General features: G+C 40.7%; 1 protein-coding gene across 1 annotated transcript in view; it reads left to right on the top strand.

Annotated features, from left to right (window-relative positions):
• Positions 1-943: 943 nt before the first annotated feature.
• LOC125485173 (interactor of HORMAD1 protein 1) overlaps positions 944-16,388 on the top strand; it is a 28,571-nt gene continuing 13,126 nt past the window's right edge. The window contains exons 1-4 of the mRNA XM_048606770.1: positions 944-1,033; positions 8,521-8,590; positions 14,468-14,636; positions 16,146-16,306. Coding sequence (XP_048462727.1) covers positions 8,535-8,590; positions 14,468-14,636; positions 16,146-16,306 — 386 coding nt within the window. The 5' untranslated portion in view covers positions 944-1,033; positions 8,521-8,534. The remainder of the gene's footprint in view (positions 1,034-8,520; positions 8,591-14,467; positions 14,637-16,145; positions 16,307-16,388) is intronic.

Here is a 16,388-nt window from a genome sequence, read left to right as displayed (position 1 = left end):
GAATCGAAGAATTTTTTTCGTCGCAGGAGTCCACTGGTGAAATCAACGTTAATTCTTTGTTTTTCTCTCCATTGATGCTGACAGACTTGCTGAGTTCTCCAGTATTCTCTGTGCTCTGTGCTTGTTTCAGATTTCCAACATCCGCTGTATTTTATAGCTACATGAGTCCTTTGGACCTGCCGTGGGGATTTGTAAACAAGTGAAGTTTGTAAACCAAATGTTCATTTAAATCCATTTGTGTTTGAAAATAATACCAACTGGTTTTTAATATCGATCTGTTTACCATTAGAAGTTTGCTTCTCGATTAAAGACACCGTGGGCGGGTACAGAATCATCGTAGAGACAAAAAAAACTGCAGATGCTGGAACCCAAGGTAGACAAACAGGAGGCTGGAAGAACACAGCAAGCCAGGCAGCACCTGGAGGAAGGGAGCAGTCAACATTTCGGGTATTACCCTTCTTCAGGATCATCATATCGTGCATAGACTGGTCGAGACCATAAACGTCTGGTAAATAATGAAGAGCGTCGAACCTGTGCACATGGGAAAGGCATTGCCTCAATGCTGCCCAAACGCTGACACAGTGATTTCCCCAATGGGTGAAGGCGGGCACGTGACATACCGGGCTGGCAAATCACCGTCACCGCGCACGCTCAGTGTCGCCCACCCCGGCCGGGCACGCGCTGGGCTCCATTTCCCGCCTTCCCCGCGGCGCCGTTGCTCAGGGTAGCGTCGGTTTGCAGTAGACCGCTTGGTTGATTGGAAGAGGGTAATTGCAGAAGCTTGTGGGGCGACAAGGAGGCTGAGACCTCGGACAGAGGACACGTAGCTTCAAAGAGGGAGAAACAGAAACAGCGGGTGAACCTTAACACCTGCGAGCGCGGCGACTGCTCAGGTTACCTTGGAGCTGCCAACTTGCGGGAGAAGGTTGTCGACCCAGCGAACACCTTAAACACGCACCTGGGAACGGCTCACCAGCTCACAGCAAGATGGACGGCGAGTGAAAACTCTCACTCGACAGGTCTGAGACACGAGGTACATCCCAGGCAGTAATCTGAGTCAACACAGTTGCTCCAGGACTTGGCATCGTCCTAAGTCATAGAATCCCCACAGTGTGGAAGCAGGCCCTTTGGCCCATCGAATCCACACCAGTCCTCCGAAGAGCATCCGACCGAGACCCGCCCCCTACCCTATTGCTGTAACCCTGCATTTCCCATGGCTAATCCACTTAGCCTGCACAACCCCGGCCGTTATCGGGCAGTTTAGCGTGGTCAATCCACCTAATCTGCTCATCTCTGTACTGTGGGAGGCAGTCCACGCAGAAACGGGGGGAATGTGCGAAGTGTGCAATTCATCGGCACCAAGCAATCCCCAGCCCCTCAAGTTTCGGCTATGAGCTTGTTTATGCTGGGGAAATAGGAGAGGGGATGGAAGGAGATTTATTTACCCTTTCCAGATATTCTATCTGGATGACTCTTCACTTGCCCCATGTGTCCAGTCCAACCAGACTTTGGGCGTAGAAATCACGTAGAAATTGCAGACCAGGTCAGGAAACAATGAACAACACTACAAAGTAAGTTTATGAAAGGTAAACTAGCTGTCTTTGCATGTCAAAATATAAACGTCATCCTGTGTATATTGTTTTAAAGGAAATTGACAAAATTTAAAGGAAACGATTAATGTATAAATAAATGATATTCTTCATTCAGCTTTTAGGACAGTGGTAAATGAGAGAGTGATGGATGTTTAAAAAGCAGCGATGTAATTAAAGGAGAATGGATTTTAAACATGACATGTTTGATGATCACATAAACCTGATTTACCCTTGGGATGTTTGTTGCTTAAAGCTGTTTATGTTTAATGAGGATGTTTATTCCATCTTATCCAATTTCATGTACCTGTAACAGCTGACAGCATTCTCTGATCTTTCTGTTATCTTTAAACCAGAGATTTAGCAATTGTAAGGTTTCAGTGGACATTTATTAAATATAACCTGTAATAGATTATGGTAAAATTGGATATCCAATCTACATTGGATGCACTATGTGCAGTAGGAACAGTAATAAGCCGTTCAGCCCATTGCTGTCACTGTGGCCTTAACTGCAGTTCTCTGCCTGTTCCACATAACTGTTGACTCTTTTGTAGATCAAAAATCTAATTCAGCCTTAGACTTATTAAGTGAACCAGCCTCCACATTGCTTTATGGAAGAGAATTCCAAAGACTAATGAAGAAAATCCTCCTCCTTTCCATCTTAGATGGGAGACCCCTAGTTTAAGAATTTCCCCATAAGGTTAAACATCCTCTCGGCATCTATCCTGTTGCTTCTCCTCAGAATCTTATATTTCAACAACAGTGCCTCTCGTTCTTCTAAACTCCAATGATTATAAGCCCTTACTACTCCGTCTTTCCTCATAAAGCAACCTGTTCATTCCCAGGAATCAACCTAGTGAACTATTTAAAAAATTAATGGGATGTTTGCATCATTGGCAGGGCCAGCATTTATTGCCTATTTCGAGGCGCCCTCGAGAAGGTGGTGATGAGCCTTGAGCTACTGCCGTCTACTTGCTATAGGTAGACACCCAATACAATTGTGGGGTTCCATGGTTTTAACGATGAAGAAATGGTGATATATTTTCAAGTCAGATGAGTGTCTTCGCTGTTGGGAACTTGCAGGTACTAATGTTTCCATGTATCTGCTGCCTGTGTCCCTCTGGATAGAAGTAGTCATGGGTTTGGAAGTTACTTTCTAAGGAGCCTTTGTGAATTTCTACAGTGAATCTTACAGATAGTACATACTGCTGCTATTCATTGTCAGTAGTGGAGTGACTGAATATTTGTAGATGAGGTCCCAATCAAGTGGGATGCTTTATGTGGATGCTTTCAAGCTTCTTAAGTGTAGTAGGAACTGCAGCCATAAGGCAAATGGTGTGTATTCTGACACACTCCTGGCTTGTGCCTTACTCACTGCAAGATTTCTAGCCTCTGACCTGCTCATGTATCTACAGTACTTATATGACTCCTGCAGTTCAGTTTCTGGTCAATAGTAACTCCCCAGGATGTTGATAGTGGAGTATTTAGTGATGGTGATGCCAATGAAAATCAAGGAGCATTAGTTAGATTTTCTATTGCTGGAGATGGCCATTGCCTGACATGCAAATGGTATGAACGTTACTTACCAGTTGTCCACATAAACCTGAATATTGTACAGGTCTTGCTGCATTTGGACATGGATTGATTCAGTATCTGCAGAGTCACAAACGGTGGTAAACATTGTGTAGTCATCAGCTAACATCCCTGCTTCAGCCCATATGATGGATGGAATGTCATTGATAAAGCAGCTGAAAATGGTTGGGTCAAGGACATTCCCTTGAGGAACTCTTGCACAAATATTTTGGAGCTGAGATGACTGGCCTCCAACAAACCTCTTCCTTTGTGTTCGGTGTGACTCCAAGCAACAGAGAGTTTTCTCATTGATTCCCTCACTGTCTCTAGTTTGGCTAGGGTTTCTTGATTTGATTTGATATATTATTATTACATATACTGACGTAAAATTAAAAATATTGTTTTGTGTGCTATGCAGTCAAACTTGGTCAGTTGCGACCTTAATGTCACTGTCATCTCACCTCTGGTTTAGCTCTTTTGTTCATGTATGAACTTAGGCTGTAATGGGGTCAGGAGTAGAGTGGCCCTGTGAAACCCAAAATGAAGATCAATGAGCAGGTTATTCCTTTATAAATGTCATTTAATAGCACTGTCGATGACCCTTTCCATCACTTTCCTCATGATCAAGAGTAGATGCGTGGAGTGGTAATTGCTAGTTTGGATTTGTCCTGCTTCATGTATGGAGGGCATACTTAGGCAATTTCTGCATTGCTGGGTAGATGCCAGTCTCGTAGCTGCACTGGAACTGCTTGCCTATGGGCGTGGCAAGTTTTGGATCACAAGTCTTCAATACTATTGCAGGTATGTTGTCAGGACTCATAGCCTTTGCAGAATCCAGTGCCTTCAACCACTTCTTGATATCATGCGGAGTTGATTTGGCTGAAGACTGGCATCTCTGTTGCTGGGGACCTTTGGGGGAGGCTGAGATGGATCATGACCTCTTCCACCACTGAGTTGCTTACTTATCTCAGAATTGCTTTCAATGTAAGTAAGTGTCTTAAATAAGGAGACCAAATCTCTACACAGTACTCTAGAACGTGTCTCACCCTGTACGGGTTAGCAAGTTTTCCCTTGTTTTATAATCAATCCAGTATACAATAAAGGCCAACATTTGAATGGTGAGGTACTATTGAAGACAGGTGAGTGGGTTGGGGCTAGCAAGCTAATAGGCCCTAATGATTATTTTGGAAGAGGAGAGTACTGCCGAGTACTTGCAATCATGCTGCTCCCAGAGTGACCATTGCAGCCAGGAGGTAACTCAGTGGCTTTGGAGTGTCACAAAGAAAGCTCTGTTTTGAACACCCAAAATCAAAATCCTGTGAATATTGGAAATCTGAAATCTGAAACAAACACAGAGAATGCTGGAGAGACTGAGCAGGTCAGGCAGCATCAATGGACAGAGAAGCAGAGTTAATGTATCGAGCCCCATATGCCCTTCAGAACTGTCCCCTTTTGGAACACAGTGGGAGGCACAGATTTCACCTGGTAGTCTCCACATTTGACAGGGAGCCTGTTTGATGCTGCTAGAATCCCCAAGGAAGCAGGTAATAATTAGCCACGTAAGTGGCTCAGTTAGTCTGCTGACTGCTGTACAAACTTCCAGTTTTCTTGCCGCTGGCAGTATGACAAAGGGACAGGATAAACTTGGATCCTTATCTTGCCATTTTTGCCAGCCCCCACTCTGCACAAACTGCATTTGAAATACAGCCCAGCATCTCCAACATTGTCACAATCCCTTAGTACTATACTGAATCACCAACCTAGTTTATATGGTCAAGTTCTTGAGAGGAACTTGAATGCACTTGAAAGCCTTGACTTTAAGCTGGATGTGTCATCATCACTAAGCCAAGCTGGCATTTAATATTAGCTTACATCAGTCTAAAAATGCATTATAACGATAGTCTTCTGCGAAGAATGTACTTTTGAAAGTGAAGCAAGCCAAGAAGATTTACACAAATAAATAAATAATGCTCAAGAGTATCTGCCGTAGGGAAAAAATAGTGACCTTTCTTATGTTATCCTTCTCATGTTTTTTTTGAGCCCAGAAATTACCATGCATCATGCTATTGCACAGACAGTTAATGTGCTCATGTCCAGTTGTTTATGTCATTCACCTTAATATAGGTATTAACTCAATTAAAATCGAAAAGGTAAATGCCTCCATTAAAGCATTGGAGAGAAGAATTTAAGATAAATATGTTGGACGTTCACCAAATAGGATCACTCTCAGTAATTTTCAAATTGCAGAAAAAGTTTCATATTTGGTGGGATATTTAACCAGTGACCTCACTAGCAATCTCATCCTCACACTATATTCTACTTATATTTTACACAGTGTGGACCTGGATTTTCCAAAATGTCTCTTTTTAAGAATACCTCTCGAGGAATGAGTGGAACAGATTCTGAGGGTGGCCATAGCAAAAGACAAAAGGAGTGTAATGGTAATAAGAGTGTTAGAGGTACAAAATGGGTGTAAATGATAGTTATGAAAAAGGAGAAAATTGGTCGACTTTACTGAGAGCAAGCTCAACAAGGCACAAACAAGGCATGGCTGGGGAGGGGTGATGTAAGAAAAGTGAAGGAAAGAGGTCATACTCTGAAGTTGTAGAATTCACTTGAGTCCTGGAGGTTGCAAATTGCCTGAGTAGAGTTTTGAAAGTTGTTCTTACAGCTTCATTGGAGGCCCCAGGATGGAAGCGTTAGCATGGGAGAAAGCTGGTTTATTGAAATGGCAAGTAACTGAAATCCGGCCATTCCCACAGACAAAACAAAGATGTTCCATTTAGCAGTCACTCAGTCTGTGGCTGTAAGCCAGTGCAAAGGAGACCATTTTGTGAACAGTGAATACAGTGGAATAGATTTTTAAAAATTACAAGTAAAACATTACTTCTCCCGACATTGTATTTGGGCCTTGGACATCGAAGAGGGAGGTGGTGAATGTTACACCTTCTCCAATTGCATGAGAAGATGACACAGGAAAGTGAGGAAGTGTTAGGAGTGATGGAGGAATGGACTATAGTTTCACAGAGGGAATAGCACCTGTGGAATGCTGACAGTGGATGGGCGGGGAAGATGAGTTTTGTGATCCTGTTAACCAAGATTGGAGAAGGTGGTTGGAATCCTTTGGTGATCCTGCTGGAGGTGTTGGAAATAGCACAGGATAGTCCTTTACATGTGGTGACTCGTAGGTTGGAAAATGAGGACAGCAAGAACCTTATCATTTTTCCAGGAGGGAGAGAAAGGGATGAGGGTGGAAACATGTGAGGAGGCAGAGTATGGGAGTAAAAGAAGAGACTGAACAAGAAGGGAAAACAATAGAGTCAAGATAGGAAGAAATAAGTTCATTTGGGGAGGAATAGGATGGGCCTGCCAGGGCAGTCCTTGAATCATAAAGTTATACAGCACAGAAACAAACCGTTTTGTTAAACTCGACCGTGACGACCAGATGTCCTAAACTGTGCTAGTTCCATTTATTAGCATTTTGCCTGTGTTCCTCTAAAACCTTCTATTCATGTCCGCATCCAGATGCCTTTTAGAATCATAGGATCCCTTTTAGAATACTGCATTCAGTTCTGGTCTCTCTGCTGTACGAAGAATGTTGTTAAACTTGAAAGGAAAGATTTACAGGTATGTTGCCAGGATTAGTGTGTTTGACCTATAGGGAGAGGCCGAATAGGCTGGGGCTTTTTTCCTGTGGAGCGTTGGAGGCTGAGGAGTGACCTTATTGAAGTTTATAAAATCATGATGGACATGGATAGTATGAATAGCCAAGGTCTTTTTCTCAGCCAGCGGGAGTTCCAAACTAGAGAGCATATGGTTAAGGTGAGAGGGCATGATTTAAAAGGGACATGAGAGGCAACTTTTTCAAGCAGAGGAGTGGTGCATGCATGGAATGAGTTGCCAGAGGAAGTGGTGGAGATAGGTACAATTGTAACACTTAAAAGGAACATGAATGGGTACATGAATAGGAAGAGTTTAGAAGGGTATGGGTGCAATGCTGGCAGATGGGATTAGTTTAATTTGGGATATCTGCTTAGCACGGACAAGTTGGACCGATGGGTCTGTTTTCCCAGGGCCCTACCATTAAGTGTATAAGTCCTGCCCAGATTTGCCTTACCAAAATGCAACACCTCACATTTATCTAAACTAAACTCCACGTGCCACTTTTTGGCCTATTGGCCCATCTGATTGAGGTCGCTGTCCACAACACCACCAATTTTGGTGTCGTCTGCAAACTTACTAACCATACCTCCTACGTTCGTATCCAGACCATTTCTATAAATGACAAAATGCAGTGAACCCAGCATCTGTCCTTGCAGCACACCACTGATCACGGGCCTCCAGTCCTGTTTTGTGGATTTTGGGAAGGAAGGAGAAGCAAGCAGTGCAGCGTTGGGGTCTATGAAGTGGGAAGGTCTGAAGGAGAGATTTCCACAGGAGATGAAGTAATTGACAGCCGTCGAAACTCCAGCTTGATTTTCAGTCGTGAGGTCATGGTCCAGGGAGACAGGAGGAAGTGTCTGAGAGTTGGCATTCAGCCTCTACAAGATAGAGTATGGGCATGCCAAATGACTTACTGACGTCTGCATTTCCTAGGACTTGCAGATTTTTGTCACTCTTCTTCTTCGTGCCAACTTTGGTGACTCTGCCTTCAGCGTTGGTACCGAAGTTTTGGAATTCTCTGTCTAAACCCTTCTACCTCTCTTTTTCTTGACTCTTGTAAAATTTCACCTGAATGACAAAGGTTTTGATTATCCTGCCAAATATCCCCTTGGTTCAATTTCCATTTATTGGTGTTTACATCACTGTAATTCACTTTTAGGCATGTTTCTACATTACATGTAGCGTGCTATTAAGTCTTGACGGATAATTCTTCAACCAGAATATCCTGATCTGTTCATACCGGGAACTTGAAAAAGAACAATACAGCATAGGAACAGGCCCTTTGGCCCACCAAAACTGGGCCAACACATGCCTTTCTAAATTAAAAACCTTTTGCCTCTATGCAGTCCGTATCCCTCTATTCCCTGCCCATTCATGTATCTGTCAAGATGCCTCCTAAAATTTGATAGTTTTCAGCCAGATGTTGAGCTATGACAAACTAGAACAGTGTTCTAATATTGTTACATAAAAGTACTCCTGGAAGCAAGCTGTATTGAGTCATCTTAGAACCTTATGCATGCCATGCTTCTTCTCATAATATTTTTAATAGTTCTTGTTGCCCAGTGGGAATGTCAAAAGAGGTTGATTTGCAAAAGATTTGAAGACAAATGTATAAAACCATTTAGAGTGACTGTAAACATTGGAACACATGAGCACCAGTAGTTCAGGATAATTTATTCACTTTATTCTCTTTCAGCAAATATTGCAAAGATGAACTCAAACCTGTGGAATTTTAGAGAGATGCTAAGCATCCCTGTGGGGCCTGGGTAAGTAGCAATTAAAGAAAAACTAAATAGTATCTCTTTAATATTAGTGCTTTGAATTTTTATATGACTGTCAAGGTATGGATGATAATATAAAATATAACCTTTCTAGCTGATGCAGTGAAAATCCAGTTTTTGCTGCATCTCAATGTTAACTTCACCATTTGCTGTCTTGCCTTTGTAATTAAGACGAAACAGAACAGTGTCCTCATATTGTTACATAAAAGTACCCCTGGAAACAAGCTCTGCTAAGTCATACTAGAACCTTACGCATACCATGTTTCTTCTCATAATATTTTTAATAGTTCTTGTTGCTCAATGGGAATGTCTAAAGAAGTTGATTTGTGAAAGATTTAGAACTACTGCCTATTTTATAGTGGGTTTAGATCAGTAAACAGAACAAATTGTTCTCAAAGGCAACACTATTATTGCAGTCCTCCCCCTAAAGAATATACCACTTTCCTCCAGCGCCTTGCATAAATTTGAATATAATCCAGGGTTGTGGCTAAGCTTTCATTTACAATTCAACTAATAATGACCTGTCGCTATATAAATGACAGTGTGAGCTGCTGCAAAATAAATATCATTTTGAGGAGGCCATTTTCTGTGCTGCTACTGGAAATTGATTTAGTTTGCATTCAATTTAATAAGTACTTTGACTATTGAGTTTGGATCTCTACAGCTTTCTTTTTTGTTTAACTTTACTGGAAATATTGCTTTACATTCTGCATGCAGACTTCTCAGCTAATTTGTTCATGTGGATATTGCTGCCATCTCTATTGCTTTTGAAGAAGTGGTAGCAAGCAGCTCTTGAACTGCTCCAGTATGTGTGATATGTCCCACTGTCTTATTAGTTAATTTCAGGATTTTGACCCTGTGAAAATGGAGGAATGTTGATGTATTTGAAAGCCAGGAGAGGGTATACCATTTAGGGAGAGTTGCAAGTGGTGGTGTTCACGTGAGCCTACTGCACTTGACTTCTAGGTGGTGACGGTTACAAAGATACGATTGAAGAAGCCTTGGTGAATTACTACAGTGCATCTGGCATATGGGCACATGCTGCAACCATGATATAGTGGTGGCAGGAGTCAAGGTTTAAGATGGTGGATGGGGTACCATTCAAATTGGCTGCTTTGTCATGGATGATGTTAAGATTCTTGAGTGTGTTGGAGCTCCATTTCTGTGAGTAAATGGGAAGTGTTCCATTGCATTCCATTATGACTGGACCCTGCAGATGATGGAAAAGTTTTGGGAATAAGAAGTATTGCCTTTCTGCATGTTTCTTTATTTGTGTGGTGCCTTTGCAGTATGTGCAGTATCTTAAAAAAGGACAGGATTTTTACCATGAAGTGTAAGGCAATGCTTTTTGGCAGAATGGTAAGGGTGAGATTGTGTTGTAAAGTCTGGAGTTGTTCTCCTTGAAGCAAAGGAGATTGAAAGGAAGTTTCATTTGAATACAAGATTATGGCAGGTTTGGATAATGTAGATAAGAAAAGAATGTTCTTGTTAACTGATAGTACAAGGAGTAAAGGACACAGATTTGAGGTATTGGGCAAGAAGGGCAGGAAGAAAATGAGAAGGAACTGTGTTTTAGACAGTATGTGATAATGATCTAGACCGTGTTGATGATGAGAATAGTGGATATAGAAACAAATTATTTTCGGAAGGAAATTAGATAGGCACTTGAAGAAAATAAACTTGCAGGGCCACAGGTATTGAGTGGGGTAGTGGGACTGATTGGATTGTTCTGTAAAGAGGTAGCATGCGCTCAAACGGCCAAATATCATCATCCTGTGCCATATAAAACTCTATGAACTTGTAAGCAGTCTGCAGAGATCTTCCAGTTCCTCTGCGTGCATCCAGCTGCGATAGAGAATTCATCAGGAAATGAAATATTTGCTGGAACAGTATCTATTATGACTATGCCAACACTGCGCAACAGCAACTCATCTAGTTCCATTCCCCAGAGCCCTGTAATATTTTTCTCTCCAGATAATTATCCAATGTTATTTTGAAGGCTTCAATTAAATCTATCTTGACTACATTCTCAGGCAGTGCATTCCAGGTCATAGAATCCCCGAGGTGTGGAAACGGGCCATTTGGCCCAACAAGTCCACACTGACCCTCTGAAGAACATCCCGCCTGGACCCATCCCCTTACCCTGACCCTGTAACCTTACATTTCCTGTGGCTAATGCACTTGACCTACACATCCCCGAACACAATGGGCAATTTAGCATGGCTAATCCACCTAGCCTGCACGTCTTTGGACTGTGGGAGGAAACCGGAGCACCCAGTTGAAACTGACGCAGACACGGGGAGAATGTGCAAACTCCAAACAGACGGTTACCCGAGATTGGAATTGAACCCAGGTCCCTGGTGCTGTGAGGCAGCAGTGCTAACCGCTGAGCCACCATGCTGCCTAACCAATGTCCAGAAACAAAGCTGCATTTGGACGCTATTTAAACGGGCCAGGACACACTGCAACACCCTGGAAGTATGCAGGAAAGAGGAAGACCACCCATACAAAATCCTTGCTATAAACAGATATCCCTGCAACTTCATCCGCAGATGCCTACTAAACAGACAACAACAGGAGGACACAGTACGCCCAGATACACTGGCCACGCTGCCCTACATCAAGAACATATCAAAACTATCAACACGACTCTTAAGACCACTAGGAATCATGGTGGCCCACAAGCCCACAGCCACTGTAGGAAAAACACTTACAAAGATTAAAGACCTAATTCGCACAACATACAGAACCAACGTGGTTTACAAAATACCATGCAACGACTGCCACAAATATTACATCAGCCAGACAGGAAGGAAACTAGCCATCGGAATACACGAACATCAACTCACGGCAAAACGGCACGATGAACTCTCCTTAATATCGGTACTTTCAGACAATGAAGGCCATCAGTTTAACTGGGACAAGTTAACCATAGTAGCCCAAGCCAAAAATAGACATGCACGGGAATTCCTAGAGGCATGGTTTTCCACCCATAATGCTGTCAACAAACATGTAGAATTGGACCCCATATACAAACCCATACAGATCTAAACTGGAAATGACACTACTCTCCATAACAGACCAGACAGTATAAATTCCAAGCGGAGTAGAATAACGTCGCTTCATTGGAGGCTCCACTGATGATGTCACCTAGCATCGTGACAAAACGTCTGAATGCAAACAAGCCAGCTCAGTGAGCAAGTCAACAGCCTCAACCACAACCCGAGCTACAGATCTTTATCAACACTTTAAACCCCTGTTAGAATTATACTCTTTATTTCATATTTCCTCCCTTCATTCTTATCAAAATGAAACCCTTCACATCTCTCTGCATGTACATTTCACCTGCCATTCCATCAGTCTGTCTAAGCCTCTTAAAGTTTATCACTATCCTTCTCACAGTTCATAAATATTTCTAAGCTTTGTATCATCTTCAGATTTTGAAACTGTGCTCCCAAAGTTAGGTCATTAGCTCAGATCTAGAAAAGCAGTGATCCTAATTCCAACCCCTGAGAAATGCCACTCTATACTTTTGTGATATAGATTGTAGTTATCAGTTCTGTGGAAGTGATTTTTTTTCTCTTAAGAGGCCAGAGTTAGTTCAAACATCATTTCCAGGAGGTAATTGTTAAAAGTTTACAAGTGGAAATCAGTCCAAGGAAAGGGACTGTAAAAGACTCAGTTTTTCTTAAGATTCAGTGGAAATAGTCAGTTAATCTATATATTTGTGTCTCTAGTAGAGATAGTAACATAAAGAATCATACCAATGAATGTGCAGAAAGGCTAAAAGGAAATGATTGCAACCTTGTCAGCTAAGTATGACATTAAAGAGTTTAAGAAAGGACTGGTCCTTCACTGGGAAAGCAATGGCAACCCAGGATGTTGCTAGGAAGAGGTTGAGTCTTATTGCTGTTTATTTTAAGATATTTTAAAATTGTTTTATCAATGTATAGCTTTTTATGAGTAATAAAGCTGTGTTCTTTTGTTAAAAGAACATAGGCAACCTCGTGTGAATATATTCATTATCAGGCCAACCCAGTAACCAAACTGCAAAACTATAAAAAAAAACTAGGACTTATTAAACCAATTTGAAGCTCTGACTTGTCCGGTATTATCATTAGCTGGAATCATAATGTCTTCCTACAATCCAAAAACAACTATTCACTACAGATCAAGTTATTTATCCTTTTTTAAAAAAAACACAATTAGTACAGCGATGAGGAGAAATATCTTCACCCAGAGAATGGTGAGCCTGAGGAATTCACTACCACAAAAAGCAGTCAAGGCCAAAACATTGATTTCAAGAAGGAGTTGACAAAAGCACTTGGGACTAAAGGGGTGAAAGGATATTGGGGGAAAGTAGGAACAGGCTGTTGCATTGGATAATCGACCATGAGCATAATGAATGGTGAAGCAGGCCCAAAGGACTGAATGGGCCTTCTCATGCTCTTGTTTTCTATGTAAACATTCATCAGAAAATGTTATCAAACTTAATTCTTCCTCACCACCACTACATGGCAGAATAGCTTTCATTGATGTCATATAGTGTGTCCACTATTACCTTGAACCATACACAGATATTAATGGAAAACTAGATTAGACATGATTGAGAAAGGAATAACAACTTATAATGTTAGGATTGGATAAAGAGAAGTGGAAGGATACTTTCCTGAATTAGAAATGCCAGCGATAGGGTTAGGGTTGGACCTTGTGGTCCAAATGGCTTATTTTTTACTGTACATTCTGTGGAAATACTACAGGCAGTACAGATCAGGAATGGAATATTTTCACAGAAACTCTCATTCGGCTCGCAAAAGGTTCTGGAGCAATTTTCTTTGCATTGAATACAAATTTTGTGTTACTTAGATAATGTACACAAGCTTCTGAGTTTTTAAAAGGTGTTTGGCATTATGCTATTTGTACATTGGTGGTTTGACAGTTTCACTTAGGTTATAGTAATAGAGGGAAGTGCAGCCGCAGAAACAGCTTGGAAGGATGAAATGAATCTGCAGCCCCTTTTGGATAAAAAGGAAGTGAATTGACTGAAATCATAACAGTGCATAGGCCTGAGACGCATCTAAAGATAAGTGCATATGGAGGCTGTGTTTTTCTGGGGGGAGCAGGGGGTTTGTTACAAAGCTTTGATACCTTTGTTGCTTCTTGCCACAAGCTGTTTATCTGACTGCCACAGTGAGCACTGAAATGCTTTTAGAGGTCGTGTTCATGATAGCCTCAACATTTTTGCCTCGAATTCAGAGAATATCAACAACATCAGTCAGCCTGCCATTCATTGTTGTTTTAAGGTTTGTTTGAGTAAGCAATTACTTTTTGTACTGGACAATCAAAAATTGCAGATGATAGGTATTTACACTGCTTGTAGACTTCTTTCAAATCCAGATTGTTATTGGCTACATCCAGATTGCCTTGAGCTCTTTTGAATAACTCCCTTCTATGAATTGAAAGGCTGTTTGTTCCATAATGTGAAGAGATCATCAGGAATACCTCTTGTAAGTCTGAATGACAGAATTATAGAATGGCTACAGCACTGCAGAAGGCTTTTGAGTCTCTTTCTTTTTATCAGGTGCCATTCTGCACCCCCTCATTGCCCTGCCCAGCAAGCTGACCATTGATGAAAAATTCTAACCCCTATACAGTCAGATTATGATCATTCTCGGAACGTACTGTTGATCGTCAAACTGCAACATATACACAACCACGTCTCAGTTAGACTTCGGAAAATGTTCCAATGTTATTTGCATTGCAACAAGTGCACATGATATCAAAATCAGGCGCATACAGCACGTTACCACTCATCTTGATTGCCTTTCTTATGTTTACTTATCGTGAACTCTTTTGATACAGGATGACAAAACATTCTACTCGAGACAGTGCTCCTAGTGACTACTCCAGTTTGTCTGACTCTCAGTTTCTTTTCGGATCACAATTCTGTCCTGAGAATTCACAGTCACAGGATTTTAACTTGTCTTCAAGAGCACAGAAGAATTCCCAGCAGAACTCTCAGCAGATTGAAGTAAGACAACTCTGAACTGTGAGCTAGTGTCTGAATCTTACTGTTATGAGGTTTAAACAAAATAAAACTCAAAAGTTCATAGTCATTATAGAATAAGCATACAAAGTTCTCGCTAAGTGTGCGTCACATGAGCTGTGTTAAGAAATGTCACAATTTGGTATTTGACCACCAGTGCATTGAATTGTCATTAAAATTGTCAATCTTCTAATCCCCACACAGCTTCATCCATCATATTTCTACAATGTCCTTTAACCATCAAGTTGTCTTCTGTATCCTCAGGTCCTCGCTCTTTCCTTTCCTTCACCCATATGCATCTACCTCCTTAAAGTCTTCTGCCTCTCCACCTCTCCCTTCACATTCTGAAGAATCCTCTTCTGAGCCAAGCTTTTATTTATTTCTAATACTACCATTAACTTTTGTCATCTGTTCTTTTATTCTTCTTATTTTTTTCACAATTTTCTATATTAAACGTGTTATGGAAATACATGTTATTGCTGTTGTCAAATAATGTACTTCACTGGAATTTAAGGATAAACCTGTATCAGAAATTTCTAAATGAGTATGTAGGATGATTTCTTACTATTTTAAGTCTACTAACAGACTATCCTGATGCCCCTGAATTTATCTGTCTGGTATAGTAGTTAATTTGTTTGAAGTGAGTTTTTATCTGCAATGTAATGTATTGGAGCTTCCATATTTTCTCAATTGATAGAACAAAAGCTTTATATCTGATGTCCTATAAAATGAGATTTTTTGATTACAGGCCAATAATTGTAAGTAGATGCCAAGCAAAACCTGAAAACATTTTCAACAATGAAAATTGAAAGAAAATACGCTCAAGTTGCTCCCTTAGATCTTTTAGCAGTTAGTCACAGAAAGGCATTAAAGCAAAACCATGAGCAGGCCATGAACAAGCCACCTCCTGCCCTCGAGTTCTTTTGTTTATTATGTAAAAAGATAATGTAAAGTGGAGGATTTCATTAAAAACAATTATTATCATTGTTAAAAAGTAGATTATGCAGTTCAGAGATTTCTTTAGATACATAAATGGCAAAAATTTATGACAATTTAATAGCAGCTGTAAAGCAAGACATTTGCTGTTACACATATAATTTTTAAACCGCAAATTTATGAAGAATATGGATTAGAGTTTGGAGATTAATGGTAACTGCTTTTTCATGTTAGAAGGTAAATATTTCATTGTTAAGTAAAATAAATAGACTTCAAAGCAAGAACATATTCAAATGTATAAGGATATGAGCCAGGATTTATCATGTAATTCACAAGTGCCAATATCCATAACTTGAACATATTTAATGTACTCGAATTTTAGAGTACAAATGTCATCACTTGTTCCTAAGTGCCCATTTTACAAGATCTCTAATATGATTTAGATTTTGAATTCTGATTCTCCAAATTAAAAGAACAGGTTGTCATTTATTTTTGTTAGAGAGATCAAAATCCGTGAGAAACACCAAGCTAAACCTTATTTATTTCTGCTGTTTGTAGACTGAGTCGAAGATCTATGAGAAATATCAGGCTAAGCCATACTTATTTGCTGCGGAAAGCAAAGAGAATCGTTTATTGACTCAATTTTATGCTGGGAAATCCAAAAGCCTTCTGGAGCAGTTTGAGATTAGCAGAAGAAAGGTGAAAGATAAAGAAGAGAGGTAGTTATCACTGAAAATTTAGAGCACATACATTCTAGCTCTTTCTGATATGTTTGATTACAATGTTGTATTTAATTTCCTA

The sequence above is a fragment of the Rhincodon typus genome, chromosome 16, assembly GCF_021869965.1.
Source record: "Rhincodon typus isolate 14 chromosome 16, sRhiTyp1.1, whole genome shotgun sequence".
Lineage (NCBI taxonomy): Eukaryota > Metazoa > Chordata > Chondrichthyes > Orectolobiformes > Rhincodontidae > Rhincodon > Rhincodon typus.
Note: the sequence above shows the minus strand (reverse complement) of the source record. Positions and strands in the feature narration are given on the sequence as shown.